Here is a 27651-nt window from a genome sequence, read left to right on the forward strand (position 1 = left end):
TCAAACCGAAGCTGATTAAACCCTGCTGTTTGACAAGAATGAAGCAGATAATAAAACGATGATCCCCCACAGAGCACTCTGTATGGCAATTGCCCTTTCGCTAGTATGGGAACTAGCTGCAGAATAAAGAATACGCTAAATATTTGGTGCTGTGAAGTCATCTGCGCCGGCTCCTTGACACTCAAAGTACATCTTGGGGCCAAAAAATTTTTCTATTTCGTCGAAGCATCTATGCAGTATACTCATCATCCAAAGAGCCCCTGAGAGCCTCCTCCGCTGCAAGTCCGGCAGTCCACATCGCTGCATCTTCATCCGCCTGTATAGCCCCTAGTTCTCGTCGGCGAGCCTTGACATCTTTGGTCAGACTCCCGTTCACTTCTCCATCATTGCCTTCTTCCATTCTCGCTAATAAATCAGCATGCAACAGCCCTCTTTCCAACCTACTCACATAACCAACATCGGTAATATCAAAATCCGTGTGGAATCCATGCCCATCCCCGTCTGTTCCTCCTAGTGTTTTGAACCAGTATTCAGATGTACTCTTTGTCGATTGATCTGCGTTTTTCTCCACAGCCCAGCATCCATTCCGCGCGCAGAAACTTAAAAAGGCGCGCCATGTCTCGTCCTTGCCTGTCCCTACGAGTACGTTTGGATTTCCGATGATGATAACACCCTCCTTTGCTCGCGTGATCGCCATGTTGAATCGTCGTCTCGCACCCACGAGGCCAAGATCTCTGGATTGATCGATGTCGAGAAACTTTTGGTCTGAGCGGGTGCGTGTCGTGCAGATTATCAAGAAGCGGGTTTCTAAACCCTGGAATGCTTCCAAAGGCCCAATGCTAACGTCATAAAGATGGTGGGCGCGAAATAGTTCACGGAGGCGGGTCACTTGTGCAAGGAAAGGGGTGATTATTGCAATTTCCGGCTGGGATATTGGTCTTGGTGGAGGATTCGAGTCTTGGGATGTGTAGTCGATCGTGGACGAATGTGACAATAACGAGCGGACATAGCGAAGGGCGATCTCGGCTTCAGTATCATTATAAACACCTGTACCCGGACCGTGGGTAAGGACATCTTCCACTTGATCCTGCGAAGTGTTACAGTTAAATAGGATAGGCCAACGGTAGCGACTCGGCCAATCTGGCCAGGTAGGAACCGGTCCCAGTGGATGCGTACGTTCTGCGGACGGAATTAAGGTATCGTTGTAGAAAAGGACAGAGGACATGGCAAGAATTGCGGGATGAGAGCGATAATTGCGAGTGAGGTTGACAAAAGCTGGGCGACGCATCGGAAGCATGGATCTCGTGAGTTTTTTGTAGGGTCCAATGTTTCGACGAGATAATGGATGGTTCGAGTAAATCGGCCGCGCAAAGAGCCGTTCAAATAGAGATACCGATAGTGCTGTGTCAGAATTGTATATTCGTGGCCCTAGCTGGTGCTCATCACCGGCCATGATGAAAAGGGGCAGTGAGGTCTTCGTAGTAAATTTTGGGTCGAGAGGCATGGCAGTTGAAACCACTGTAAGTGGAACACACACTGTTGGTTCCGTGGCTTGAGCTGCCTCGTCCACAATAAGGGCGGTCCAGTGAATCAGCTTCTCCATCTTCACCTGGGCGCTTGGGGCTATGGTAGATATTGTTTCGTGTGCTAGGCTCATCAAGTCCTGATTGGTCAAGCGAGCTCGGACAAGCATGTCTGCATCCTTGCAGGTGGTAACCACAATCTTGTACTTCATCATCGTCTGAAAATCAGGCAGGGAGAACACTTCTTTCTCCGTATACGAATAGGGTAAGACTTGATCTGGGACTTCGGCAAAGGTTCGGTTCCACCCGTTCAGTCTGAACAACTGGGAGGGATTTAAGTGAGCTGAGAGGCGGATGGCAAGAGTGTCAGCCGCTGGATTAGACGGAGCGCATATCAGAAGATGCGGTGTCACATCAACAGTACAACTAAGCAGCTGAAGCGCGCATTCGACGACAGTTTTGGTTTTCCCGGATCCTGGGACACCCGATATCAAGAACGGGACGTTCCCATAATCGCGAGAAACAACCGAATCAACAGCCTTTTGCTGTTCGTAGTTGAGCTGTGAATCACACCACTCGCGGTCGAATGAGCCTTTTGGTAGATTTTTCTGAGTTACACAGTCAGCTTCCTTTGGGAATAGCATGTGGCGAACCCAGCTACGTTCATCGTGAAGGTTCGCAGTAGGATCCCCGGGAATAGCAGTGGTGGTTGAGGGTGCCGCCCCACTGACCCTCCGAATCGCTCGCCACAGGGCGGTATACAAATCAACCGGCAGGGTGAAAGAGGCATTGCAGCAACTCGACGATGGGAAGAATCCGTCTACTCGAAGAATAACAGTTTCTGTAGCCCGCGAAACACCCCACACGTAGGAGTATATTTGGATTCCGTTGAAACCGGGCGAGATAGAGCCATTTAAACCATTCTCATTTTCAGATAGCCATTCCAAGCCCTGCTGGGCAATGTGAGGAAATGGGAAAAACTGCCGCACAGCAACTGCATCACCGATATCGAGACTTGGAGCGTTATCCCTGAGTCCCGGAACCCTAAGCGCGTAGAGGTGCTGGTGTCGGTCTGACAGTTCGAGCGTAGTGTTGAAAAGAGTTAGGCGCGATAGAGTGGCGGAATGGGCAAATGCCTCCAGTTTAAGGCACTCCGAAAAGTATTCAAAGTAGTTGTCGACAGCAAGGTTCCTAGGATGTCGGGAAAGAGTGACACGCACTTTGCTAAGCTCTGGGTGGGTTTCCGGGACAGGCTTCAGATAACGGGTACCAGCAAAGCTTTGGATGTATGTTCCAAAGTCGATGGAGTCTAGCTGCTTTGAGAATCGATTCATCACAGGAGATTGCTGGATAGCCCAAAGATAAGAGGGAATATAAGGAGGGGCATTAATGTCCGGCTTCCAGCCCGTGCGACATGATCGAGGGACGGCAGCACTCTGCTTCGGAGTCGTGGTCTGCGGGGAACGTTGACCTCCTTGGACAAAGGTATCAGTATCATTCTCGCGGGAAGATGCAGTCAAGCCCTCGTCCGCTGCGGTGTCAAGCGATGCTTGCTCTCCGGCTCCCGACTCGGCTGCGCTCTGCGGGTCTCGGTTTTCGTGCGCATAGTCCCCATTCTGGAGCCTTTTTGTCTGGCCTCGAGGGAGTTCTGTGCGCGGTGGTATCGTGCTTTCTGCTGTCCGAACGCCGGGTTGGTCCGTGGGAACGTCGATTTCTTCGCCGTTAGCAGGGTTGATGATGCGAATGGCTGCTTTGCGCGGTGGGATCTTGAACGGCTTAAGTGCCGACATTTTTGGGACATAGATTCATGTAGATCTAAAATAATGATATTTCTTTCACCCCCCCAAAAAAAAAGGAAAAAAAGGTAAAAGAAAGGAAAACGGATCATATGCTGGATTAACGAAAATAGTCGACAGGCCTTTTGTGTATGAGAAACAGTGATCCTACAAAGTTGATCAGCTGCTGCAGGAAATCTAAGTCAGCGACCACAGCAGATGTATGGCCTCGAATCAAAAGTTCCCAGCTATTCTATGGTCAGTATTTACTATTTACACTGCCGCGATGCCTCCGAGTTTGGAGTGAGGTGAGTTGGGCTGACATACAGCGGCGCATCACAATCGAGGCAGAAGCCGCAGTCTTTATAGATTCTGGTGTCATAATGGGAATGCGGCAAAACAGGTGTCCATTTTGCAGAGGACCATCACCTTGTTCGGATTTCAACCTGGCCTGCAAGGGTGTTTATGAATTGTTGTTGTGGTGGTGAAGAGTCCGAGTGAGAGTGAGAGCGTGAGAGACAGAGAAGAGTCGACCGCGGAGTGGTGGCAGCGGCACTCGCAGGATTAGCTAAGCAGTACGTTACCGTAAACTAACTAGTGTAATTTACGCACTGGTGGTGTACTGTAAGGCTGGCTGTGCGTTACAGTATGTTTGGGTGTGGCTGGAGGTGCCATGCCCCACACAGCAACAGGGCCACTGCGCCAAGAAGCCGAGAGCCTCACCTTCACCTCAAACCTCATCTCATCCCAACAGCGCATCAACCACCAACAAACACACTGCCCGCGAGAGGAGGTAGTGTTGCAATTTAAAACAACCATACAGAGTACTGGTTTATTATCTTTCAAAAAAGATAGTAAATAGTTTGCACACATAGATGGAGGTGCATTGATCATCATAATGGCATCACGTGTGCACCCACTTGTTAACTTTCGTCCCATCAGCCTTGGGTACTTGGGATACTATGGCTAGGAACACCTGTATATTGCCATGTGCATAAAGCATCGTGCTGTATATTTCATGCAGGACAAGCCGCACGACTAAGCAGTGCTTGTTTCCTTTTTCTTCTCTTCCCTCTCTTCATGCTCTTCATTGTCTTCCGCCGGACTCTGGTCTTTAGCCGCTGCCCCCATTTCCCCAGTTAGGCAGCTTCGGTTGAATCTTTATTTACAACTGTCAACGTTCAGGTATATGGCTGAATGGCGTTAATCCTTCTTCGACACTTGCAGGTGCTCGTAGAGCCCTCACGCGCTCCAGCGGAAGCAGGACTTCGAAACCGAGGCCCAAAAGCGCTTCTTAAGTGGGCAGGTAGCAATGAATTGCCGACTCCCCTCGTCACCATTCTTCCTCCTCTCTTCAAAAGTGGCATGCTTCGTGATACCCGGGTCGATGGTTTGAAATCCTTTCAACTGACGTCTTCCATGCTAGGTCTGAACGCTCTCCCGACACCCGGGAAACGTACCACGAGACGGTATATGGAAACGAGATGCGAGGCGCCTATCCCGGCCTTGAAATATCTTACGCGATGTTTCAGCTATGCCCCTTTTATCCCTTGAAAGATCTCGTGCAGCATCCAACCTCGTCAGTCATTGTCTTATCTGTAGTCGCCAAATGCCCCCTTTTTGCTTCTGTATAGCAATCCAAAGCCTACTGGGAGTACAGAAAAACCAGTGCTGAGCAGGAGAAGATGCTGCGTGTCCGAAGCCCTGTGTGTGGTAATATTAAATAGAGATGCGTTTCGAATCTTGGTCTAGTTATCACCCGACCATGTTTTTCATCTTTTGAATGCATTTGGCCAGGTACCAGGGCAACTCCTGATTAGCAATATTTTTTTTTTTTTTTTTTGTCTCTCCAAGTTTTCTCATCTTCCCTATGCCACGCCTGTTACCTACCTTTCCGCACTCACCCTTATCCTTCTGATATCACTTCCATCTCGTAATGCATTCATCGTTGGCGCTATCCTTTCATCCTGAAGGAACATACCTCTGAATTGCTTCAGGTCTTGAGAGTAAAACCCTCTTCCGGTCCATATTGGGACGAATGAACCGGAAATTTCCTGATATAGTCTTTGTCCGGCTGTGGCCTTGAGATCAGGCGAATATCGACTTTTCACAGCCTGTATTAATTTCCCCCCTCCGACATTGAATACTCGATTCTTCCCATTCACCCTCTGACCAATACTATTGTGCCCCTATTCACCTCCTTACAGAGCGAAGAAATTTCTTCCTCTTCACAGTCATCTGCCTGTAACTCGGTTTTCCACGGTTTGACCTTTTTTTGAGTCATTTGTCGACTTTGACTTTCTCTTTGAATCACAGCCTGCATCTCGTTCCACCTTCATATCCAGCACCTCGCCATACTTGAGTTCATCGAGACTGCCTTGTTTCTTTCTTGATTTTCTAATCCTCCCATTCCGTTTTCCAGATTATTTGAGTCTCTCGCCTTATTCAGTTCTATCTTGGCGCTTGGTGTCGAACTCGGCTGTGTCTCTTCACTTTCCACTGTGTGATCCCCTTATCGGGATTCACCACCTCCGCTCAACGTGAGTTGCCGTCACTTCTTCCCCCATACCCTCCGGTATTTATTCTTGTTCACCTCCGCCTCTTGGTGAGTGTTCTCTAGTTCTTTGCCTCCTTTTTTCTCTCTAGGATTGTTAAACCAGCTATCATCAACAAGAGAGAACTATTTTAACAAAACAGAGAAAAAGGAAATTGAAATTTGCAGTTTCTCACAGAGTGTAACGTCAGTGTGAGAGTAGCATAATGAAAAACTCGGAAGAACCACCACAACCCCGTTGCCAATTTAGCGGGGAGGCATGCTCCACGGAGTCGCCTCACTATCGCAAAGTCATATCTCATATCTTCGGGAGAAATAAGCGCTGCACAATCGGTGTCCCAAACTTCGTTTGGATCTATTATTGCCGGAAGCATTATCAACGTGCGCGGTATCGAACTGGGGAATGGCCTTTCAGACAGTGCGACCTCGCCATCGATACGATCAAGAACATGCGTGCCTGGGGTGGAGTAGAGGATTTCAATCTTCAACTTCGCCGCCGAGAGACTCAACGAAGCACGGGAAACGAAGGCCAATTCGAGGAAGACGACTCTACTGTGCAATCTACGGGTCACGAAACTGGGGAGTCCATCGTTACCCACGATGCTGATGCCAACGATGAAGATTCTTCTGCTGAAGCTGCTGTTAAAGACGGACGTGGCTTCAACCCTGACGAACCTGGGGAGTCCTCGGAGCCTAAAAAGCGTTCGCCACGGATCATACCTCGCCCCGTCCCCGACTGGCTCTATTCCCGTATTGGGAACCATAAGACGTTCAGTCAGACCCTTCAAGTGCTCCGTGATCTTCGACAACATCTCCAGCAACGTATCGAGAATGGTTATGAAGCCCACTTCCCGGATATCGAAATTTTACCCAATCTTCGTCAACGGCCCCCTCCACTCCATACGGCTGCGAGCAAATCGCGGCGGGTCTCTTCTCGCGGTGCCGTTGCGAAAGTGGTAAAGAAGTGAGGGATCGTGGCATATTATTCAAGGAAGTGGCAGGATATTTTCTCTTCTCCTTATAGCACCGTCTTCGAGGTACTGGGCCGCGATCGATTTTGACTGATCCTCAACGGCCTATTCTGGCCCAGCCTCATGCCCACCCGTAATTTCAACTGCTATGGGCTAAATTGCGCGGTGTTGAAATTATTGGGCTTCGTGGTTTTTTTTTTTTTTTTTTTTTTTTTTTTTTTTTTTTTTTTGCTTATTTTATTTTCTTGCTCTCCTTTTTCTGTGGTATATTGGTTTTTGGCTTTGATAGTTTCGTGGTTCTGGCTTTCCTCTTCTTTGTAATTTATGTTCTCCCGACCAGATACCCCCGTTCGAGGTCTCCGGTTTTAAGCTCTGGCATCTTCGAACACGGTCTTGGAGGCGGTTTATGGGCGATTATGGCTTCGGGGTGTTTCATCCTGTTATTTTTCTTTTCTTTTCTTTTCTTGCCTTTTTTTTTAGATTTCTTTGATATTTCTGTGTCGTGCGTCTGTGTAGTTTTTCTTGAAGATTTTTATCCACTTGCCCCTGCCAGTTCATGATTTGCAGCGACATCTCAATAGTAATAATGGACCCGGAGAAATGTACGTTGTTCTCTTGCCCTTCCATTTTAAATATAACGCTTCACATAGCAATGCTAAACGAGTCGATGCCATCATGAACAGGAGCCCAGTTGCTTCTCTCCTGGCTACAATGGAACGACTGTCGGGATTCCCAACAACACCTTATAATGTGAGTGTTGGAGGTATGCATTGCCTCATTCGATATCAAGGAGGCTCCTGCGGAGGGCAAAGACCCCAAGCGGCGCCAACCGCCCCGTTATCCAAATTCAATCAATTTATCAAGAGTTGTAGTTGAATGTTTGAAGCTTACCGATAATGATAGCTGACTGCCATTTCCATTTATATAACGCCTGTAGAACAGGAAGTGAAAACTCAACAGAAAGAAAAAGAGAAAAATAAAAAAAATAAAAAAAAAAAATTCAAACAAAGAGCTGAAGAAAAGGGATAATCTATGATACACACACACATGTACTCGTACAAGCATGTAGTAGTAGCTCCGAAGCCCCGCCTCGCTTACCATGCATAATACTGGTTGCGCATTGTCAACGGTCGATCTGGCAGCTGTCTCCAGACCTTTGCCTTCCGCCGCCTGATATCCTTCTGCTCACGTTCCTGCCACTCACGGATGCGAGTCTTTTCTTCCTTGAGTATCACGCTGATGGACGTGTACGGAGGTCGTAAGATGTGGGTGTTGCCTCTGCCGCGAGGGGAGGCTTCTCTTCCGAACGGGCCCCGACCGACCCATGCCTGGGCGATGTAGATGGAGGTTGGATCTGTCACCACCAGGCGCTTGCCATCCTTCAGCGTGAGCGTAACGGGGCTAGCTGCGTCGGCGGTGGCAACGGCAGTTACTTCGACTTGTGCTTCTCCTTCGGCGGTTTCAGTCGCGGCGGCCTGGGCCTCAGCCTGACCCAAGCCCATACCCCGTGAGACAATAGCTTCGTTCTTGGCTTGTTCCAGGAATGCTTTTACATCCCTGGCGGCCTTCTTCTTGCTGTATCTCATCTGCAGGATGGCCTCGTCTATATTTTTGCCCGCAATCTGCCTCGCCAGCGGCCCGAGTTTCTTCACCGAGGTCTTGAACCAGTGTGATTTGGAGGACAGTTCTCGCTCAGACTGCATTATTTTCTCCTTTCGCGTTAGCCGGCCACGTCGGTGGATGGTCCGTATTATCATCTTGCGCTGCCATCGTGCACGGCGGTTCGGGTGGGGGTTGAGCGATCTCTCGAGACTCGCGGTGTCACGTTCGCTCAGGTCAACGATGGTCGTCTGCGCCTCGCCATCCTGTGCTTCGGCCTCAGCAGCCGCCTCTGAGCGACGTTTGGGGGTTCGGCCTCCCGTGGTGATTTTGGGGAAATCCTCCCCATCGGCGAAGATGGAGCCCGATGCGAGGGAGCCACGCTTGACAGGGGGAGGACGGAAGGAGACCTTGGGCCCAGATTTCGTGTCCGGAGAATCAACTGACGACGTAGAGGGCTCCGTTGAGGTAAGGAAGGGGGTTGATAAAAATCCTCGGCGGGAGATCTGGGGGAGTCGATTTCTCGCTGGAACCGGAGAAAGCAGCTTTAGCAGGCTGCGCAACCGTGGCGATTGACAGGGGACATATGGTACCTACCTGAGCGAGCCAATTGGCGAGAAGCGAACGCAGCGCACACGGCCGCCATTCTCGCTTGAACTCTTTCACAATTGCCTGGCGAGTCGGCGTGCTTCGTTGCACTCTTCGATGCTTTTGCTCTCGGACTTTGAAAAAGGTCAACATGGCGCTAGTCCCGAGACGGCTAGTCGGATCGTCGAATAGATTACATCAGCAGGATTGCATCTTGGCGTCATTATGTAAGTCTTGGCGCCGTGCCGGGCCGGGACTCGCCGTTCCGGTCAATTGGAACTGGCGTTTCGTGCTCCGTGCTCCGTTGGGCGCGCTCGCTGCAGTTTGGCCATCTTTTGCAGCCGGCCAAGTGCATGCCGAGTGGTTCTAGATCGTTGTGGCGTGAGATATGACACGCAGGGAAGCTCATTTGTCGACATCATCATAGCCATCAAAAAGTTGCGAAAGACCGGGCTGCTGGTCCGGCGTTGCCGAAATTCAAATCTTTGCCAAAACCTGCCACAGGTTAAACGCAGTACGGTGTGAATGTCGGAACATTTGCTCTTCTCCCCGGGACAGAAAATGTTTTACCCTCCCAGGCTGTGAATTATCTCCTCCGTACTTCGTATGACGTACATATTTAGGTACTTTACCATCATCAGCGAAAGACCAATTGCTAACGTCACGGCGGGAGCCATATATCCAATCCAGCTACCTTACGCCTACATTGCATGAGCACCTTGAAAAAGCCCCCGGAGAAGCCCTAGTTGCCATCCGCACACGGAAGAGCTAGCATACGCTCGACATCCATTCGTCCCGCATGTTAGTGGGGTGGTGGTGTCGTTGTTAGTGTTTTCCGCGGGCTTTTAGGATCCAAGGCCGTCGAATCTTTACTTCCTCTACGCCAACTTCTTATTTTTTTCCCTTTTTTTTTCCTTTTTTATTTTTTTAAATATACGGAGTACTCCGTATACGGAGAATATATATTTTCAAGACAACAGGGCCAGACGCCGCGATTGTGGGGAAGTCATTGGCTTTTGGATCTTGCACGAAACTGGCCAGGCCTGACAAGGAAAAAGGGGGCCGAGGAGCAATCTGATTTTGTGGCTGGCGAACACGATGACGTTGCAATCCTGCAACAAAAAAAAAGTCTCATTTGCATGGCATCTCACCTGTCCCATGCGATTGCAGCCTTTCGTCACCCCCCGGTAATGGGGACAAATTGACACCTGATGATGTGAAATTTGACTGGCTTGCTTCCCATGAATGCCAGTCCAGACTTCGCGCTGTGGAATTTAACTGCCCAATGGGAGCATGGGGGTATGTCATTCAGGGGGGAGGGCAAGAGGGTGGTGGCTGAGTGGCAATAGCCCTGTGAAAAGCCCTACGGAGGAAATCTGGGTAAAGATCTCTTGGAGCGTTCTGGGCTCAATAGAAGTAAGGTTGAGCAGAACATGGTATGTATGAGATAGCTAACTCTCGAAAGAGCCTTTGATGTAGGAGAATACATCCACTCAATGTTGGAGAGTCGTGGATGATAAATAAAGGGCAGAGCCACGGCAGGCCGTTGATGTACACATGTATCTCGTTACCTGCGAAGGGGCAGTGGAAAAGGAGGCTTTTTCATTTCATTTCATTTCTTTTTCTTTTTCTTCTCTCCTTTTACTTTTTTCTTTCTTTTTCTTTTGTTTTTCTTTCTTTTTTCTTTTTCCGACTTTGTTCTTTTTTTTCTAGAAAGAACCGGATGCCTTCGTGTTCTGGATCTTCTCGTAAAAGGGGGCTTGCGCCCTTTGGGGAAATTGGGATATTCAGCCTGACTACGATGGAGACTTTTACTTTTGTCTACCAACGCAGAACTCGCTGAGATGGAATCATGTAGATAAGTAGTTATTCTGCAGGAGTGAGGTAGTTAAGTATCGTAGAGCAGCGGGCTTGGCGACGAATGCGGCCAGTTTCGGAGGATCAGCACTCGATTTGCCTGTGGATACCGGCGATGACGTCGAAAGAAAAGCGGACGCGAACATCGATCAGCTCCGAGAGCTTCACAACAGCTGTCCGCGGGCCGGATGATTTCCAAGTGAACGAAGAAAGACGGGCGAATCGTCACTCACGTCCCCCTCCGACTGAAAAATCAGCCGAGCGTGACTGGCTCAATGAAGCGAGAAATGGGGGATGGGACGCGGGCGACGGATCAAGTCCTGTTTTTCCATATCTCCCTTTTCTCCACCGTCGACGGGCTGCACTTTTTTTTTGTTTTGGCGAATAGGCGGACTCTCTCGCCCGGCGGCCGTCTGTGCTCCCCCCTCGGCAGCGCTGGAGGCGGCAAGGGCGCTGGCAGATGCTCGTTACCAAGGTGATGCTGGAGTTAAAACACACACACCATGCGGGATCGAGAGCTGGGTTCCCTTGACCAACGTCCGGAGTAAGATAGTTAGTTACCTAGTGAGATAACGGACAAAAAAACAACACTTAAAAAGCTGGGGGAGGAGAACTCTTTGCTTTCCTTTTCGTTCGGCGCCGAGAAGTCCCGCAATCTACAATTTTGATTTTCTTAAGCTTTTATTTTTTTTATTTTTATTTTTATTTTTTTCAATTTTTTTAATTTATTTATATATTTATTTATTTTTTTCCATTCTCTCTGTGGAGTGGCTTTTGTTGTTTCAGCAGTGGGAAAAAACGCCGCCGAAAGTATGTGGTATTTTTCACTTCCTCGGAGGTGAGTTGATCTGGCTTGCTACGGTTGCTTCGAGGAAAGTAAAAACGTGAGAGGGAGACGTAGAAAGTAAAAACATGAGAGGCTGTACTCCGTAGATTGCAGATGATGCAGAAGCAGGAGAAGCAGAGGGATCCGGACGCGGTGACTTCGGGCGCGACGGTCTAGAATACGGCCGGCCGGCTCTGACTAGGGCTCGAGCCCGGGATGGCTTGAGGAACGAAGGGGGTCATGGGAACGGGGGGTTGCTGGATCATCGAGGAATTGCTGGTCGATGGATGTTCGCTGCAGAGACGGCTAGTATGGAGATACTCTCTCTTTCTCTTTCTCTCTCACACTCATTCTCTCTCATTCTCTCTCTCTGTGTGTGTGTGGACGGCGGAGGGAGGGTTGAGCTGGAGTCGTCAACCTAAGAGAGCACGGACAAAGCCAAAGTAGCTACATAACTATCATCTGTAAAAGTCATATCTAGTCATTTTTGGAATTTCTGTTTAAAATACTCTTCTTGCTCTGTGATTTGATGATGTGAATATCGTTCTGTCGAGAGGTGCAGGGCAGAGCAAAAGAAAGTCGACCGCAGCGGCTTTGATGTGGTGGAACTTTTTTCCTTTTTTTTTTTTATTTATTTTTTTTTATTTTTTATTTTTATTTTTATTTTTATTTTTCCCTCCTTGCGGGCGGCGGGAGAGACTCAAGAGAGCACGCTTTCGCTGGCACTGACCGGCTGGGCGACAATCACTCGCATCGCCAACCTTCATCGTCCGCCATCCTCTCCCTTCACCAATCCCCGTGGCATCTTTCTTATCCACTTTTTCCCTCTCACACCACCCTCTTTGCTCTCGATTTCTCACTCGCACATCACCTCCCCCCCATCCCCTTTCCTCCTCGCTCAATTCTTTGCACGATGGGCCCTTTTTAACCCGCCGCCCTTCCTGCTCGCCGTCCAGAAGCACGACCCACCGAGACCCCAGACGACGAGATCCCCTCGAACTCTGCCGTCCGTCGCCGTCGCTCTCTGTCGCCAAATTATCTCTTCAATCTCCGTCCCTCAACCATCTTCCCTCCCCGACCTTCTCACCCTGCCCTCCGCAACGCCTTCGCATCCCCTCCGCCGGCACTCGGGCCACCGTCGCACTCACACACTCACACACACACATACACACACACACGCACGCACCCCTCTCCCCTTCACGGTTTCCCTTCTCCTCTCGCCCTCTTGCCCCGTGCATTTATGCTTCATTCCGAAGATCTCTCCTGCAGATCATCGCTCAACCTTGCCCTGCCGCCGCTGCGCTAGGTTTCTCCCCGGCGTGAGCATCTGACGTCGAAAAATTCTGCCGCCGTCGCGAGAATTCCGTCGAATCGAGGCTGCGCCGACGAGGTCATAGCCACGCGAGCGACTCTGGCAGCAGAATACCACCTCGAGAAAAAGGCTTTTGGAGGCACCTCCTAAAAAGAATTTTTTTTTCTTTTTTTTTTTTTTAGAAAAAAAAAAGGCAAACAAGTATAAAAGCAAGCCGAGAGAGCCTTCCCTGTCCTGGGACCCTTTGGACGTTCATTGGAAACGACGGCGAGAGGATCATGGACCTTGCGAACGTCCAGTTTGGAGAATATCACTAGTGCTTGATTCACAGACTGAACTGGATCATTTGCTCCTCGTTCCATCTCCTACGGGCCGTAGACAATCGCCTGAAGCGTTGCTTTCTCCTACCTTGGTCTCGGCGATTCGTCTTGATATCTTTGTTTTGTCACTTTTCTTTTCTCTCCTTTTTGTTTCCCCCCCTCCGTTTGCTAAAATTCCAGTGCAAGACCTCGGTCGCCGGGAACTGCCTTAGCTCAATCATGGATATAAATTCGCTCTTGTCCCACGACTCGACGCCCTCGAGTCAGGCTCGTAATCCGTCGGCCAACTCGCCTCGCAGAAGGCCGTCTCACAATCTTCGCTCCAACCCAGCGAGGCAGAACATGACCTCTTCTCCCCTCGTTCACCAGGTTCTTACGCCTTCGAATCTGCGCGAACCGTCCCCGCCTGCCATCAGTCCTGTAATTGGGCCTGTGCGATCCAGCGGCGGGACTCCACCTTCCTCCGATTTGCCTCCGCCCAGACAGGCGTCGACTCCGGGAATGGATACCCTCGCTGATCTCGCCTCGATGCAGCAGCATCAGCCACAGCGGTCTAACGCCCCGAGACTGAGGAATGCCGAATCCTACGAAAGCCAGCTCTCTCCGTCGACGATGTACCCAAACGTACCTCCGGTTGCCCACACCACTCCGACGCCTCGCCCCTTTGAAAGCAATGCGGCCGATGGGTCCGGTGATACACCGAGGAGAGATTATTCCAACACCTGCCTCGCCCCGGATGCCCGTAAGCAAGCGACCGATCTTTGCGCCGAGGTCCAGCGCAATCCCCATGCCTACGACGCCCGCGTCAAGTTCATCAAGCTGCTCCACCAGGGCTTTGTTGACCACGTCTACCCTCCGTCGTCGCCTGGCTCTCGTGGAGATCCCCACAAGTACGATGTCCTCAAGGACCTCCGCGCAGCCCGTGAGGAATTGGACAACCTATTCGCGATCGGCGAGGACCTCTGGGTGGAATGGATACAGGACGAGAGCCTGCTTGCTCGCACAGTAGAGGAACGCATCTCTGTGATGGAACTGTGTCAGAGATCCGTCGAAGAGGAATTTGGAAGTACTAGACTCTGGATTATCTATGGGGACTGGATGTTATATCTCTACAATTCCGCTTCCAATTCTGGAGAGCCGGCGGCTTCTCAGGCGCAATGGTCAGAGGAGGATAAGGTCGTGGGTCGTGAGGTGTTTGGCTGGCAGTCGGTTATGGATGTGTGGAGGAAAGGCGCCGAGGCCACGAGATGGCGTATTAGCGACAGCCACCTCGTCTGGAATCGATATCTCGAGCTTACCATGCGAGATCTTGCCAGCTCACCCACCTCCGAAAAGGCATCCCAAGTCCGAGCCTTGTTCGAGAGCAGACTGCAGACTCCTCACATGGCCTGGGACCAGACGTTTCAAATATTTTCCAATTTTGTTTCAACTTACTACAATGCCAACTATGAGGATATCATGGTCAGTACTAATGCGAAAGCGGGGGAAATAAAAGCCATTTGTGATGCCAGAGAGACAAGCGAATTGGCCCTGCAGCGTGCCGTCGAGTCGAATGACACTACGGCTGAATGGACCGCATACACCCAGTATCTCGAGTTGGAAACTACGCACAAGTACAAGAAGCCTTTGTACGGCTTTCAGTTGATAACGGCGTTGTTCCAGCGTGCTCTGCTGCGATTCCCGACTGATGCGAACCTCTGGGATGACTACGTCATATACATCGTCAATGAGTCGATGCATCGCCGCACCAATGAGCCCGTCATTCCTATCCTAGAGCGTGCTGCAAGGCACTGTCCCTGGTCCGGTTCTCTCTGGTCTCAACTCTTATTATCCGCGGAGCGAGCCGGCTATTCCTTCCAGGACATATCCGATTTGAAACATAGGGCCACCCGTACCGGATTGCTCGAGGCTGCAGGTGTCGATGAGGTGTTGAAAGTTCACACCACCTGGTGCAGCTACCTCCGGCGGCTGCCGTTTCAGTCCAATTCTACGGATGAGGATTTAGACGTGGCAGAAGTGGGGATGCGGTCCGCGATCGAGAGTGTCCAAGCTATAGGCGACAAAGGCGACAAGACGGTCCCGAACGATCCTCTCTTCCGCCTCGAACGGATATATATCCGTTATCTGAGCGAAAGCGGTAGCTGGGATAGTGCCAGAGAAACATTCAAGGGCCTGGTTGGGCGTCATGGTCATACCTACGAGTTTTGGCTCATGTTTTATACGTGGGAGCTCTTGTGCTGGAGTAAATTTACACAAGGCGACGGTCCCCGGAAAGCCCCCAGTCCTCACTACGCGACGGCGGTGCTGAAGCAGGCGCTGCAAAGAGATGACTTGGACTGGCCCGAAAAGATAATGGATACGTATATCGCGCATTGCGAGCAGTACGAAGATGCTGAGGAGCTTCAGCTGGCCATCGTCGAGATCCGAAGGGTCTCCAAAAGGGTTGCGAAGCGACGAGAAAAAGAAGCTTTGGAGGCAGCGGCTCAGCAGCAAGCAGCGGTTGCTCAGGCAGTGCAGGCAGCTCAGAATAACGCTGAAGACACGGTGCATGTTGGAAAGCGAAAACGTGAATCCGCAGACGTCAACGGCTTGGCTAGCAAAAAACCAAAGGCCGAGGTTAGCGAAGCCAAACCTGCGGAACCAGAGGCGGAGCATGCTCCCAAACGCGACCGGGAAAATTCGAGTGTTTCGGTCAAAAACCTGCCTAGGGATGTCCCAACCCTCAAAATCCGGCAGTTTTTCCGTGATGTGAGTCTATTGTGAAAGCTGTGCAATTCCTTTTTTTTTTTTTTTTTTTTTTTCTTTTTCTTTTCTTTTTGACCAAGCTGACCTCTGTCAGTGTGGGAAAATCAACGCCGTCACACTCCTCCCGGCGGATGGTGATTCTGCCTCTGCGATCGTCGAGTTCGACTCGAAAGATGATGCGGAAGTTGCTCAGACGCGGGATCAAAAGGTTTTGGAAGGGCGTGTGCTTAGCGTCCAATTGGAAACCAAAGCAACACTTTTTGTTACAAACTTCCCACCCGAAGCCGACGAGTCCTACATTCGACGGATATTCAGCCCAGTAAGCTGCTTCTCGTGAATGCCTTCCCGGTCCTTGGCTGTGTGCTGATGGTCTCTGTAGCATGGTGAGATTGTTGAGGTGCGATTCCCGTCTCTCAAGTTTAATACCCACAGGCGGTTCTGTTATGTGCAGTTTGCTTCTGCAGCCGATGCGCATGATGCACTCGAGTTAGATCATAAGTCCGTGGGGAAAAATTTGAACCTCGTGGTGAAGATATCCGACCCCTCGAAACGCCAAGCTCGTTCTGGTGCGTTCGAGGAAGGCCGGGAAATCCATATCTCAAACCTTGATTGGAAGGCTACTGAAGACGACCTAATTGAGCTCTTTACGGCTTTTGGCAAAGTCGAAGTTGCGCGCATCCCAACGAAGGCCGACGGTGGCAGTAAGGGGTTTGGGTTTGTAGCATTTTCCACACCGGTAAGCTCATATCCGGGTGCAACATACCTCCCTGAGCAAACTTGGGTTAACTCACAGTGCTATAGGAAGCTGCAAATGCGGCTTTGGCGATGGACCAGAAAGAGTTTCGCTCCCGACCGCTCCGTGTCAGACTGTCTACGCACACCGGCGCAAAACGCCAATCTACTACCATAATTTCGCGCGTTGGGCGGTCCAAGTCTCCATCCATGGAACCAAATGGAGGGGCTTCGCCATCCACCGCTTCGGTCAATCAAGCCGACTTGCCAGTTGGTGAAAGGAACCTTCGCACTCTCGGTCTAATGAATATTCCCGACACCGTCAACGATGCCCGTATTCGTACTCTAGTCGAGCCGTATGGACCTCTTGTGAAGATAATTCTTCGCCCTGACCATCAAGGTGCTATTGTCGAGTTCATGGACGTGGGTGATGCTGGAAAGGCGGCCCTTGGGCTCGACGGCCAGGAGATTGCACCGGGTCGTCAGATTCGCGTTGGGCCAGTATCAGAAATGCTGAAGCAGCCGCCCGAGCATAAAGTGGATCGTCTTCAAGTTGGAAAGCAAAAGCAAAAGCAAAAGCCGGCGCTCATGGTCCAGCCTGCCGCACCCATTTCGAGACCTGGTCAACAGGGTCGTGCGGGAAGAAGAGGCGGATTAGGTGTAAAGAAAGGCGCCTTCAACGGGAAAATTGGGCCCGCTTCAATTGCCACGAAAGCAGAAGCACAGCAGTCTTCTGCAGATCGAATTTCCTCCCATGATCACATATTATCCGAGGCCCCGAAGCCAAAGAGCAATGACGATTTCCGAGTCATGTTAAGTCAACCCAAGACTAAGTCAGAGGAGATATGAATAAAATTCATGCACAAATAAAATCATGAATTTGCCGGCTCTCCTATCCAGTCAGCGCTGGCGTTGTTTCTTTTATTATATATATATTTTTTTATGTGACAAAGTAATGATTTCGGGCTGGTTAAGGGAGGAAAAGAAAAAAACAGAAGTTGAATGGCAAAACGGAAAACGAGACCGCGAATAAGGACAACCCAAAAAATTTTAATTGCTAATGGTCCACCGGCAGCCGGAATGTGGTTTGCCTCCCGTCTATTCTCTCCCTAAAAAGGCGGAAGACGCCAGTTGGCTGGGATTGGCACAACGGGAGGGCTGGTGATGGGTGGACGGTATGACTTTTTACTTCCCCATCCCTGCCTTTTTCATCATCTTTTTAATTCTCTATATGGCATGACATAACTACCTGATCTTGTTCTACTGCTATGTTTTATCTTTCTTTTAATTTTTGCAGGCTTTGTTTCTCTATATATTGCCTTTGTTTTTCTAGTGTATTCTTGTTCATGTTACCCATTCCAGCAAATCCTCATCTGCACCCCCTGATGCTTTGTTTTTCAGCACACCTCAAGGTTTTACCATATGTGTTTTGTTCAATTTTTTTTAAAGCTTTCTTCTTAAATTGTGACTCCCCTGTATTAATCCTCTGCAGTATTATTGTGTCCTTCGCATGTTGTCCTTTTTTTTTTTTCCTGTCGTGTGGCATGGGTTACTCGGCTCTGAATGATAATGGAGGTGAAAGGGCTAGAGGGGAGGAAAACATTCAGCTTTGCATTTAGTTATTTTCTATTCTGCCTCCTTGAATTCCGAAACGCATTGTACGCATCGGGGGAGTAAAGTGCTTTTTCGCAAACTGGTTTTGTTTTGGAGCATGATAATGTACGCTACGAAGTGCTTTCACAACTCCACATGATGATCATGCAGTTAAGAAAGGAGTTATAATGCAAATATCTGGCGAGTTACATGGCCCTTCAGGGGTGTGGTCGCGATGCTAGAGCAATCAATACAGCGTTGAGTTGTTGCATTATATCCAGTAGTTTGAGTGAAGCGATATATATGGAGTATTCTGTAGAAAGCTTTTTACAAAAAGTCTACTCCGTACGGAGTATATTTACGAACAATGTGAGGTATGTTCAGTGCATAAAAATGGAGTACCCTTCAGGTACCGCTAACCTGAAAACTGGCGACGAAAAGGTGGACTCTTTTGGTACCGGATACCTAGAAGCAACCTGCATGGATCATCCCACCACGTGCGTCATCCGTGCCCGGCGGCGCCTCAAAGCGCAGGCAGCAAAATAGCGCAGAGTTGTTACACGCCGTCCCGCCCATTCAACTACGGCAGCCGACGCAACGTCGCTTCTGGCTCAACTATTTGATGGCAAACTCGTAACTGAAAGCGTCCTGGTGCCGTCATCCGTGCACCGAAACCCCCTCTGAAGACGATCCCACCAACAGTTGTTCACGAGGACTGTGTTCCTCCAACCACTGACCTTCAGGGTCCACACCACCTTGGTATTTAGTTGACGACTTTGCCCCCATCGTCGTCGTCGCCGGGGATAGCTCTCACCGGAAAGGCCTTCCTTCCTTCGCTCAACGCCAGTCGACTCGCCTGGCAAACAGATTCTCTGAAGTGTGTATTCTTCGAACGTTGGGAGGGAAGGCCATCACCAACCGACCAAAACATACACTGTGAGACCAGCCGCCATCCTGGATTTCCATCTGGTGCCCGGGGAAGGGCGAAGGAACTACACTGGATTCGTCACCAAGACGATCCTCTACTCTGCCACCTTACTCGTTTTCTTAACTGGTACGTTATCCGCCTCCCCCGGCCTGCGTCGCAGGAAAAACCCATCAGTAACTTGAAACTGACGCATCGGATCGGGCAGCTTCTGCACTGACGCTGGCGTCAATCATCGTGCCGAAATGGGTCAGCTATTACAGTGAGACGGTGTGTATCTACCTGCTTTGCCCATTATTCGCTTTCTCTACTTCGCTAGAGTGAGCGTGTCCAGCTCGCTGACTGATTGTGTGGTCGTTAAATATCTAGCCATCTGGCATGAAATTCCATTACTCCTATGGCCTTCATCGCCGCTGCTCCTCCCTTACCCAGTCTTGCGACCCATTCCCACAATATGAAGATTGTCACGGCGACAATGACGGGTCCTTCTGCTCGATGTGGCGCTCCGTCGCCTTCCTGATGTCGTTCGCGATCGTGCTTGAAGGAATGACACTAATCACATACATTTTCATTCTCGCGGGTGGAAAGCAAATGCGAGAAACCGGGTGGAAAGTTCTAACGTTGTTTTTGGTATTTATAACCCTAGTGCAATGCGCCGCGATGGCGCTGGTGGTAAGTCCGAGCGACAGTCTGTCCTTGTCAAGCCGTTATTCAGGTCAGCCTCCTGACTCTGCGTTTGTAGTCGTATCTCTTCGACAACGATGAACGGTTCTATCCCGGCTGGAAATTGGATAAATCCTGGATTATGAGTGTGGTCAGCATGTGCCTGGCTGGTTTCAACGCGGTCATCATTTATATGACCATTCGCACCCTGCCGTCCGAGGGTGGATACGAACTGATTGCCGATAATTCCTAATGATTCTCCTTCTATCTCTACGTATACCATTTTCCGATCGGTGTATCTTTGTTTTTTCTAGCGGTGGATATTCATGCTTTCAGCTTTGATCTTAATAAGGAGTGATAATCCTGTGATGTCGCATTATTCGATACTAACAATCAGGCGCTTGGCTAGCTTTCCTGATCCTCTTTTTCTTGTTCTTTGTCCTAGCTTTAAATAAATTTGTGACGCCCAGTTGGTTCCGATCCGGTTTTTTGCCTCTATTCATTTGCGTTTCAAGATCTGATGTTGCTTTTTATCGAAGACCCAACGGCGATGGTGGTGCATGCATACCTGCATCCTCCAATCATCCATCGAGTAACTAACCAATATCCATCCTCGAATCCGACGCAACGAATCATCCACCGTCAAATCGATTGCTCTGGGGCAAAGGTAACTTTTCTCCCTGCTCTTGTTGCCCAGGAGGCAGCCTCACTTGCTGCGGAACAGGGTTGTTCCGTGTTAGCCTGATGACAGCTCATCACAGCTTTGAATGCCGCCCAACTTGCAACAAACTTATCGTTGGAAGTAATTAGAAGATTTCAGTGTATTTAAGAAACAGGTCCAGTAAATTCTGGCATCTTGATGAGCCTGTGCAGGTGTATCTACTTGACATCAGTGACTTTGCACATACATACTCCGGACCTACTCCTGGAATACTTTGCCAGCCCTCCCGAACACATTTTCCTTCGCATAGCCCTTGCCTGTTCCTAGGTCCTCGCCTAGAGCATCCCCACATTCCACAGCATTTCTACTCGCGTAGAAATACGTCAGCATGACTTCCCTAAGGTTCCATCTTCTGACCGAATGGTCTCTTATGTTTTGGTTGTGATCGGGCTTGTACTAAAGCATGGCAGGTTTCGTGGCGTGACCGTGATTACGATCACTGTTGGCGAGTCCGAAGCTCAGTTCCAAGCCCACAAGGACCTCCTATGCCAGAAATCCCCATTCTTCAACGGCGCCCTCACCTCTGATTTTAAGGAGGCAGCCGAACACGCCATCACCCTACCGGAAGACGATCCAGATACGTTTGAACGGTTTCTGCAATGGGTATATTCAGGTACATATGTTCTGTCGGGGATCGGGAGCGATGAGGAGGTAGACGAGCGATATCTGCAGCTTGCACAGCTCTATGTTCTTGCTGATAAGCTTGAAGTACCCGCGCTGAAGCATAACATAATCAACGAGATGTTCCTCATGAAGCTGAGCCCAGGCAAGCCTCCGCAGGTCGATGTCATCTCATACGTCTATGAGAACACGCGGGTCCGGTCGCCACTGCGCCAGTTAATAGTTGCGTGGCTAGTGTGGCATGTCGATTTTGAATGGTATAAGACGGCTAGTGCCATGAATTTCCTGCCTCAGTGTCCGGAATTTGCAGCCGATTTGGCAGTTGCTCTGGCACGGCGATTTGTCGACTTTAACATGTTAGACCCATTCACGGGATCTCCGGATAATTTCTATCACGAAGGGTCCGTGTTCCCATATGTACAGAGTCCCACGAGCGACAACCCGAAGCATGCAAGGCTTGGGAGCACGAAGAAGCAGCCCTTGGCCATCAATACCAGTGCAACGCAGCAGTCGAACCCGGGACTTCGGCCGATGGCTAGCATAAACACGATTGCGGCGTCAGGAGTAGGCGGATCGAGAATTGGCAGTTCGATGAGCTTAAGGACATCGGAGCCTCTCAGGAGCCCTGGGTTATTTTCTTCCGCAAGTTCTGATACAGCTCAAACACCAACCTTTAGCAGTAGCCAGGGGTTCGGATACGGACCAGGCGCAGGATCGTCGAGTGCAAGCTCGAATGGCTTTGGTTAAGAACTGTAGGAATTCTCGCTTGTTGGGGTTGAAAAGGATCGTTTCGGATATCGGTATGGGAGGAAGACTTCAAGCGTGAGGAGTTGGGAGTTGTGGTTTTGGGCTCTGGATGTTCTATGTATGGGAGTATCGCGAACTTTGCCAGTATCATATCTAAATACGGAGTACGTGCCATGGGCCTTCTTTTTCCCACTTTCATCCATCTCCTTTCGCGATTTTCTCCTGGTGTCAATCCAACGAAGTAATCCAGTTTAGTTAACTAGTTTTGAAGTTTTTAAATTAGAGCTTACTAATAACAGCTGCCTGGTTAGCTCAATCGGTAGAGCGTGAGACTCTTAATCTCAAGGCTGCGGGTTCGAGCCCCGCATCGGGCTTATCCTTTTTTGTGAGGGATTGATTTTTTTTTTTCTTTTGTTTCTGTTTTATATTGTTTTACTACTTTCTACGATCATATAACTAGCGAGCTGCCCGGCCAAAATGGGTCGGTTTTGAAGCCGCTTCCAGCTGCTAACCCGCCAAGGATTCCCTCAGCACACTCTGGGATTCGAAGCAGTGACTGCAGAATGTCTATCCCACCCGACCAAGGGGTTTAATCTTTTACCGAAGAACCACTTTCGAGCATCTGCTGTGCTTACAGGTCTCGATTTTTTAGACCATTGCTCATTGCTGTTATTATCAAGTCAGAATTTTGTCATCCATACGTAGATGAAATACGGTTCTGCGTAAACGGGGGATACGATAGGCAACGCTGCGTCCTTTCTGCGTTAGATCCAACGTCCTGTTGGACTCCCCGGCTGCAGCCTGATATACCTGGTGGTCAGCTAAGATCTGATGCATTTCTCATGTATGTTTAAGAGGAAATGCGTGATGCATTGCTATCGGATGCGACTTCGCATTCGCACGGAGCTCAAGATGCATCTAGCATAACGCCGTGCGGCGTCAAAAACCAGCCAATGTTACATCCAGATCTCTCGATACTTAAAGATTGGATATCATTATTCCCGTTGACGTCACGCTAAGGACGTCTCAACGTCTCACTTCTTTTGGAGCCTCGGGAGAGTCAACATAAAAGCATCCAAAATTCTCCAGGGTAACGCTAGGTGATCTGTTTGCTCAACGACTTCCTTCTCAGGCTGCCTTACTTCAGCGTCGCTGCGGCAGGCCTACGAGCTTTCAAACCTACAATAGTGGAAAATACTCAATATGTCTTCAACTATTGCACTATATGTTGCCATCTTTGATGATGGTGGTGTATGTAATCACTGAAGTCTCTTCATCAACAGGCCAACAGATGCAGAAAAGGCCCTCCTCCAAATCATGGGTTCCTCTACCAGATATCATTTCAACATGAGGAACTCAAACACTCATAATGGTTCACTTGTGTGACATGGACACTTCTAAAATTGGCACAATTAAGAATGCTGCGAAAAATGTGGTTATCCACAACAAATATCCAGGCTATAACTGCCAGGACTATATCCTTGAGCTTCTGGGTGACTTGGAGAAGAAGAATATTATCAACAAGAGCAAGACCAATTATAAACATAACAAGAAAGTTGTTCAAAGCAAGCAGGAGGGATTGGTGTAGGTGAAAGGTTCTGATAGAATACGTTTCTTGAAGTGTTGTGTCACTCATTTGTTACCGCACCCTAGCTTATATACTAGGAACTGATTTCCTTTCTCTGAATAGTGGATAGTATGGCCTCTCTGTTACACTCATTCATTCCTAAGCCCTAGGTCCACTTGCAATGTTTTGAGGCAAAGCATAATGATAAGTTTTACTACACACATCTTACAAGAAGGATTGGCTATGTGCTTTCTTGGCATTGATGGGTATTCTATACACAGAGAAGATTCTTCAGCATTCAATTCTGGTCTGGGCTATATGATTCTGAGATGGATGCCCCAAAGTCAATCAACTAGCCAACATAGAGGAAATTGCAATGGGGATATGCTCTCTGGCAAATAGAGATACCAATCATTTTTCTTCACCAGACTCAAAGTGCGAGTTAGCCCAGTGCATTTATAGTACTCAGGATAAAAGCCACTATACGGAGTACTCTCAGTCAATAATTCCAGTAACAATAAGTAGCTGTTGGGATCCTGTTGCACCATAATATTATCAGTTCTGACATCACTGTGTGTGAACACTGATTCATGCATTGGAAATGTATTTCTCTGTAGGCAGCAAAGCTGTAGCACTGTTGTCATTGTGATCCTGTGGGTGATAGCAGATTGACTTCTGGCTCACACCTGAGGGTGTCATTGAGTTTGTTTAGTGTTTCGAGATTGATCCTTGCAGCATAAGACAGCTGGGGGTTACTGGGCATTTCAATGCTCGCGATGATATGAGTCAGAGAACATTGAATATTAGATCCACTGCCGGACTCCCTTCCAAGGTGGCCTTGAATTCCAGCAGAACGTCCCCGTTCCATTGTGCTTCTTCGGCGTTGGAGAGTGTAAGGGCTTGTGGAGCTTCTTCCATGTTGTATGTGGTGGATGTGAAGTCAGCGGATGAAGGAGCCTATGTCAGAATTGGGTCTGTTAGGTGTGAGGATTGTGTTTTGGAGGTCTACCCCTTGATTGGCTTGAGCTGGGACGAGTGGCCGGGCATGTCCAGTGAGAATGACATAGTTAAATCAAATCAACCAGCCGGCGCTCATCGTTCACGGGCCGCTCCAGGCGCTGATTAATAGTTTTGATCCGATCAGATAAGATTGCCGCGACCCGCCACCCGACACGCGCACCAGCCAATCGGATGCCGAGACGGACCGGCTTCCGCGGAATTCCACCGCTGATGCTTACTCAATATTTGCAAGTCGGACCATCTACTCCGCCTATGATCGTGGTTCGGGGCACTGGGGAAAAGAACTCTCCCTCGGCCTAGAGCTGAGCCATGTGTGTATGGCTATATATATAAGCCATCAGCCGGCCTCTGCGAGGATGATAGGCGCCGTTCGAGAGTCTCCGGCTTGGCAGGCACAAGGGACGGTCGATCTTGGAAGGTTTCGCGCGCAGCCGGTCGGCCTCTCTCAGCATCAATTATTCGAGCAAAACTGAAGTGGAACGGCGCCTGGTTCACAAGGGACTGGGTTTATTTGATCGAGTTCGCGGTGCACTTTCACCTCTATCTCTCCTCGGGATGGCAACTTATACGGAGTCGAATGGCGCCCAATCCTCCCGTCAGCCAATAGACGAGGAAGCAAACTCAAATTCAAACGATGATTCCATCAAAGCCGGGAGCAAGGGCGAGCGGCCAGCCTGCTTCAGGTCCACCATCCAGGAGTGTATCTTTGTCGCGACGACGACAATGGCAATCGGACAGGCAACTTTTTTCACCGGGATAAATATCGGTATCTCAGCCTCCATCGGGAACGCTCTGAACATGACATCTGCGGAGATCACTTGGATCACGGCGGGGGCTTCGTACGTATCATTGGCATCTCACCAGTTTGGCAACATTCCACTGATCACCTCCGTATAAATGTAGACTCAGCAGCGGGGCGTTTCTCCTCTCCTTTGGCAAATTGGCCGACCTCTTTGGCCGAAAGGCCATGTTCGTCACCTCTATGCTGGCCTTCACTGTTGCTGTTCTCGCTGCCGGCTTTGCTCCGAATGCACTGTTTCTCGATATCTTCTCCGGCCTCGTCGGGCTTTGCTCGGCAGCCGTCGTCCCACCCGCCGTAGGCGCCCTGGGAGCTGCCTACGATAAGCCCTCGAAGCGGAAAAATATCGCTTTTTCCTGCTTTAGCGCAGGTAACCCGCTCGGCTTCGTAGGTGGGGCGATAATATCCGGTGTCGCGTCTAGATTGTACAACTGGCGGGCGTCGTATTGGGCGTTGGCGGCTGTATATGCCATATTCTCTGTGATGACGATTTGGACGGTCCCGCCAGATGCGCACCCGAGGGAGAAGCTGAGTTGGGAGGCGTTGAAGAAATTTGACCTGGTGGGGTCGATGTTGATCGTCACCGGGTTGGCCCTATTCTCGAGTTCCTTGACGTGAGTTGCTGTTTCACATCACTCCGCTTTTACCGTAAAGATGCTGACGAAAGGGGCGGTAGACTTGCTGGAGATGCTCCGGATGGCTGGAAAACAGGATACGTTATTGCCCTTTTGGTTGTCGGCGTGGTACTTGTCGCCGGGTTTTTGTTCTGGCAGTCTGTCGCTAAGTATCCATTGATGCCATTGTATATATGGAAGGACCGAGATTTTTCTCTAGTAAGGAAAATATTGTACCTCTCAGTCGTGTGTCAAACAAGCTAATGTATCTTTTTGTTTCTAGCTGAATATAATTCTCGGCTTGGGATTTATGGGATTCTCATCGGGTTCGTTCTGGCTGGCCCTGTACCTTCAGCGAATCAAAGGCCTAGACGCGCTTCAAGTCGCTCTTTATCTTCTTCCCCAGGTTATCAACGGAATCCTGGTCAATATTGTCGCAGGCTTAATCCTCCATCGGGTGAACAACAAGCTTTTGATGGGCATCGGTGCACTCTCATATGTTGCCTGTTTTCTCATCCTCAGCTTTATGAAAGAAGATGTGACCTACTGGGCATTTATGTTCCCCGCCCTTTTACTTTCGGTGGTGGGGGCTGATATTGAGTTTAATGTTGTTAATGTGAGTCTTCGTCACATCATGTGTCCCTTTTGACCGCTACCTAACAAAGGCGCCGATAGATGTATGTAATGTCGTCTCTACCTACAGACCAGCAATCCTTAGCTGGTGGGATATTCAACACCCTGACGAAACTCTGCCAAAATATTGGTTTGGGCATGACTACTGCGATCTATGTTGCAATGGACCATAAGAATCCTGATCCATCGAATATCGAGCCGTATCTATCTACATATTGGCTCTCGGCCGGTTTCGCAGGATTAGGATTTGTCTTGGTATTCTTTCTGAAAATCGGAACTCAGGGCGGATCATCGACTAGGGAGGAGAAACGTGCTTTTACGGAGGATACAAACACAGAAAGCGTAGGGATAAAGAAAGAAGCCAAATCCTGACGCTGGATCGATACACCAGTACGCTTTGCTAGCCGCAATACCGGAAGGTTTGCAACTCGACCAGTGGGATGGCCGTTCAGTGCAAATTGGCGAAGAGCCCTTAGCACCAAGAAGGCGCATTCTCAATCAGTTAGCTTGGGATGGAAAGCAGTATACTTTCCTAATAGCTCAAGCTAGTGATTATTGACAGTAAAGGAGCTCTATGGTTTCGGACCGTTGAGGCACTTCGATCTTGATAGCAACGCTCCATGACTTAATGGGGAGCAGTCAAAAAGTAACCTCAATGTCAATGAATGAGTTACAGCAGACACAGCTCTGTTGCTCATCCTATCACTTCAACCTTTACTTTCTTTTCACTCAATATTCACTTTATGTTGAATGGGTCATTACATGTCACTGTACAGGCAGCTATTCACCTTCTCAACCCCTCAGCTTACTCATTCAGCAATCGCCGCTAATATATAAGACTCCGCAGCCTCTTAACTCTGTACCTTTTTTAATTTTCCATCTTTCCTTTTAACAAATAATTTTGGGACCTCCAAAAACACTCTAGCAAGGGTAACGCACGATATAT

The 27651-nt window shown here is 49.4% G+C and overlaps 12 protein-coding genes and 1 non-coding gene across 14 annotated transcripts; 9 read left to right on the top strand and 4 right to left on the bottom strand.

The window, feature by feature from the left end:
- Positions 1-35: 35 nt before the first annotated feature.
- On the bottom strand, positions 36-3780 carry CIMG_05607 (uncharacterized protein). Its single transcript, XM_001246165.2, has 2 exons — positions 3626-3780; positions 36-3546 (listed from the first exon to the last, which is right to left on the bottom strand). Exon 2 carries the CDS (start codon positions 3311-3313, stop codon positions 230-232), a length of 3084 nt encoding a protein of 1027 aa, XP_001246166.2. The 5' UTR covers positions 3314-3546; positions 3626-3780; the 3' UTR covers positions 36-229.
- Positions 3781-5053: 1273 nt separating this feature from the next.
- On the bottom strand, positions 5054-5536 carry CIMG_13477 (uncharacterized protein; the record flags this gene model as incomplete). Its single annotated transcript, XM_004446196.1, has 3 exons — positions 5054-5110; positions 5203-5412; positions 5504-5536. 3 exons carry the CDS (start codon positions 5534-5536, stop codon positions 5054-5056), a joined length of 300 nt encoding a protein of 99 aa, XP_004446253.1.
- A 522-nt stretch (positions 5537-6058) lies between these two features.
- CIMG_05608 (uncharacterized protein) lies at positions 6059-6867 on the top strand (the record flags this gene model as incomplete). Its single annotated transcript, XM_001246166.2, has 1 exon — positions 6059-6867. The coding sequence occupies one exon, from the start codon at positions 6059-6061 to the stop codon at positions 6818-6820; it is 762 nt and encodes a 253-aa protein (XP_001246167.1). The 3' UTR covers positions 6821-6867.
- Positions 6868-7426: 559 nt separating this feature from the next.
- CIMG_05609 (mitochondrial large ribosomal subunit) lies at positions 7427-9108 on the bottom strand. Its single transcript, XM_001246167.2, has 2 exons — positions 9020-9108; positions 7427-8948 (listed from the first exon to the last, which is right to left on the bottom strand). Exons 1-2 carry the CDS (start codon positions 9066-9068, stop codon positions 7918-7920), a joined length of 1080 nt encoding a protein of 359 aa, XP_001246168.2. The 5' UTR covers positions 9069-9108; the 3' UTR covers positions 7427-7917.
- Positions 9109-9684: 576 nt separating this feature from the next.
- CIMG_13478 (uncharacterized protein) lies at positions 9685-11513 on the top strand. The gene is made up of 2 exons (XM_004446197.1): positions 9685-10390; positions 10476-11513. The coding sequence occupies exon 2, from the start codon at positions 10524-10526 to the stop codon at positions 10851-10853; it is 330 nt and encodes a 109-aa protein (XP_004446254.1). The 5' UTR covers positions 9685-10390; positions 10476-10523; the 3' UTR covers positions 10854-11513.
- An 821-nt stretch (positions 11514-12334) lies between these two features.
- CIMG_05610 (uncharacterized protein) lies at positions 12335-12931 on the bottom strand (the record flags this gene model as incomplete). Its single annotated transcript, XM_001246168.1, has 2 exons — positions 12335-12717; positions 12880-12931. 2 exons carry the CDS (start codon positions 12929-12931, stop codon positions 12335-12337), a joined length of 435 nt encoding a protein of 144 aa, XP_001246169.1.
- Positions 12932-13544: 613 nt separating this feature from the next.
- Positions 13545-18642, top strand: CIMG_05611 (pre-mRNA splicing factor; the record flags this gene model as incomplete). The annotated part of the gene is made up of 4 exons (XM_001246169.2): positions 13545-16073; positions 16165-16389; positions 16450-16806; positions 16872-18642. The coding sequence occupies 4 exons, from the start codon at positions 13545-13547 to the stop codon at positions 17649-17651; spliced, it is 3891 nt and encodes a 1296-aa protein (XP_001246170.1). The 3' UTR covers positions 17652-18642.
- A 323-nt stretch (positions 18643-18965) lies between these two features.
- Positions 18966-20462, top strand: CIMG_05612. Of its 2 annotated transcripts, XM_004446198.1 has the most exons (4): positions 18966-19449; positions 19529-19590; positions 19690-19992; positions 20063-20457. In XM_004446198.1, exons 3-4 carry the CDS (start codon positions 19699-19701, stop codon positions 20234-20236), a joined length of 468 nt encoding a protein of 155 aa, XP_004446255.1. In that variant the 5' UTR covers positions 18966-19449; positions 19529-19590; positions 19690-19698; the 3' UTR covers positions 20237-20457. The 2 variants fall into 2 exon arrangements, with proteins under 2 accessions (XP_004446255.1, XP_004446256.1); XM_004446199.1 differs by having other exon boundaries at positions 18966-19992; positions 20063-20462.
- Positions 20463-20820: 358 nt separating this feature from the next.
- CIMG_05613 (uncharacterized protein) lies at positions 20821-22256 on the top strand. Its single transcript, XM_001246171.2, has one exon. The coding sequence runs from the start codon at positions 21065-21067 to the stop codon at positions 22070-22072; it is 1008 nt and encodes a 335-aa protein (XP_001246172.2). The 5' UTR covers positions 20821-21064; the 3' UTR covers positions 22073-22256.
- Positions 22257-22373: 117 nt separating this feature from the next.
- Positions 22374-22446, top strand: CIMG_15095. Its single transcript has one exon. It is a non-coding gene; the product is annotated as a tRNA-Lys (tRNA).
- A 995-nt stretch (positions 22447-23441) lies between these two features.
- On the top strand, positions 23442-23744 carry CIMG_13479 (uncharacterized protein; the record flags this gene model as incomplete). The annotated part of the gene is made up of 2 exons (XM_004446200.1): positions 23442-23656; positions 23738-23744. The coding sequence occupies 2 exons, from the start codon at positions 23442-23444 to the stop codon at positions 23742-23744; spliced, it is 222 nt and encodes a 73-aa protein (XP_004446257.1).
- Positions 23745-24420: 676 nt separating this feature from the next.
- Positions 24421-24959, top strand: CIMG_05614 (uncharacterized protein; the record flags this gene model as incomplete). Its single annotated transcript, XM_001246172.1, has 2 exons — positions 24421-24691; positions 24769-24959. The coding sequence occupies 2 exons, from the start codon at positions 24421-24423 to the stop codon at positions 24957-24959; spliced, it is 462 nt and encodes a 153-aa protein (XP_001246173.1).
- A 255-nt stretch (positions 24960-25214) lies between these two features.
- Positions 25215-27414, top strand: CIMG_05615 (uncharacterized protein; the record flags this gene model as incomplete). Its single annotated transcript, XM_001246173.2, has 5 exons — positions 25215-25498; positions 25563-26072; positions 26135-26291; positions 26356-26688; positions 26748-27414. 5 exons carry the CDS (start codon positions 25215-25217, stop codon positions 27075-27077), a joined length of 1614 nt encoding a protein of 537 aa, XP_001246174.1. The 3' UTR covers positions 27078-27414.
- Between the last annotated feature and the right edge of the window lie 237 nt (positions 27415-27651).

The sequence above is a fragment of the Coccidioides immitis genome (assembly GCF_000149335.2).
Source record: "Coccidioides immitis RS genomic scaffold supercont3.4, whole genome shotgun sequence".
NCBI classification, from domain to species: Eukaryota; Fungi; Ascomycota; class Eurotiomycetes; order Onygenales; family Onygenaceae; genus Coccidioides; species Coccidioides immitis.

Coding starts and splice junctions, on each gene's coding strand:
- CIMG_05607 (XM_001246165.2), bottom strand. CDS start 3,313: ATGTCGGCACTTAAGCCGTTCAAGATCCCACCGCGCAAAGCAGCCATT.
- CIMG_05612 (XM_004446199.1), top strand. CDS start 19,699: ATGAAATTCCATTACTCCTATGGCCTTCATCGCCGCTGCTCCTCCCTT. Junction 19,993..20,062: donor GCGCCGCGATGGCGCTGGTG/GTAAGTCCGAGC, acceptor CTGCGTTTGTAG/TCGTATCTCTTCGACAACGA.
- CIMG_13478 (XM_004446197.1), top strand. CDS start 10,524: ATGATAAATAAAGGGCAGAGCCACGGCAGGCCGTTGATGTACACATGT.
- CIMG_05609 (XM_001246167.2), bottom strand. CDS start 9,068: ATGGCGGCCGTGTGCGCTGCGTTCGCTTCTCGCCAATTGGCTCGCTCA. Junction 8,949..9,019: donor TCGCCAATTGGCTCGCTCAG/GTAGGTACCATA, acceptor CTCCGGTTCCAG/CGAGAAATCGACTCCCCCAG.
- CIMG_05613 (XM_001246171.2), top strand. CDS start 21,065: ATGGTCTCTTATGTTTTGGTTGTGATCGGGCTTGTACTAAAGCATGGC.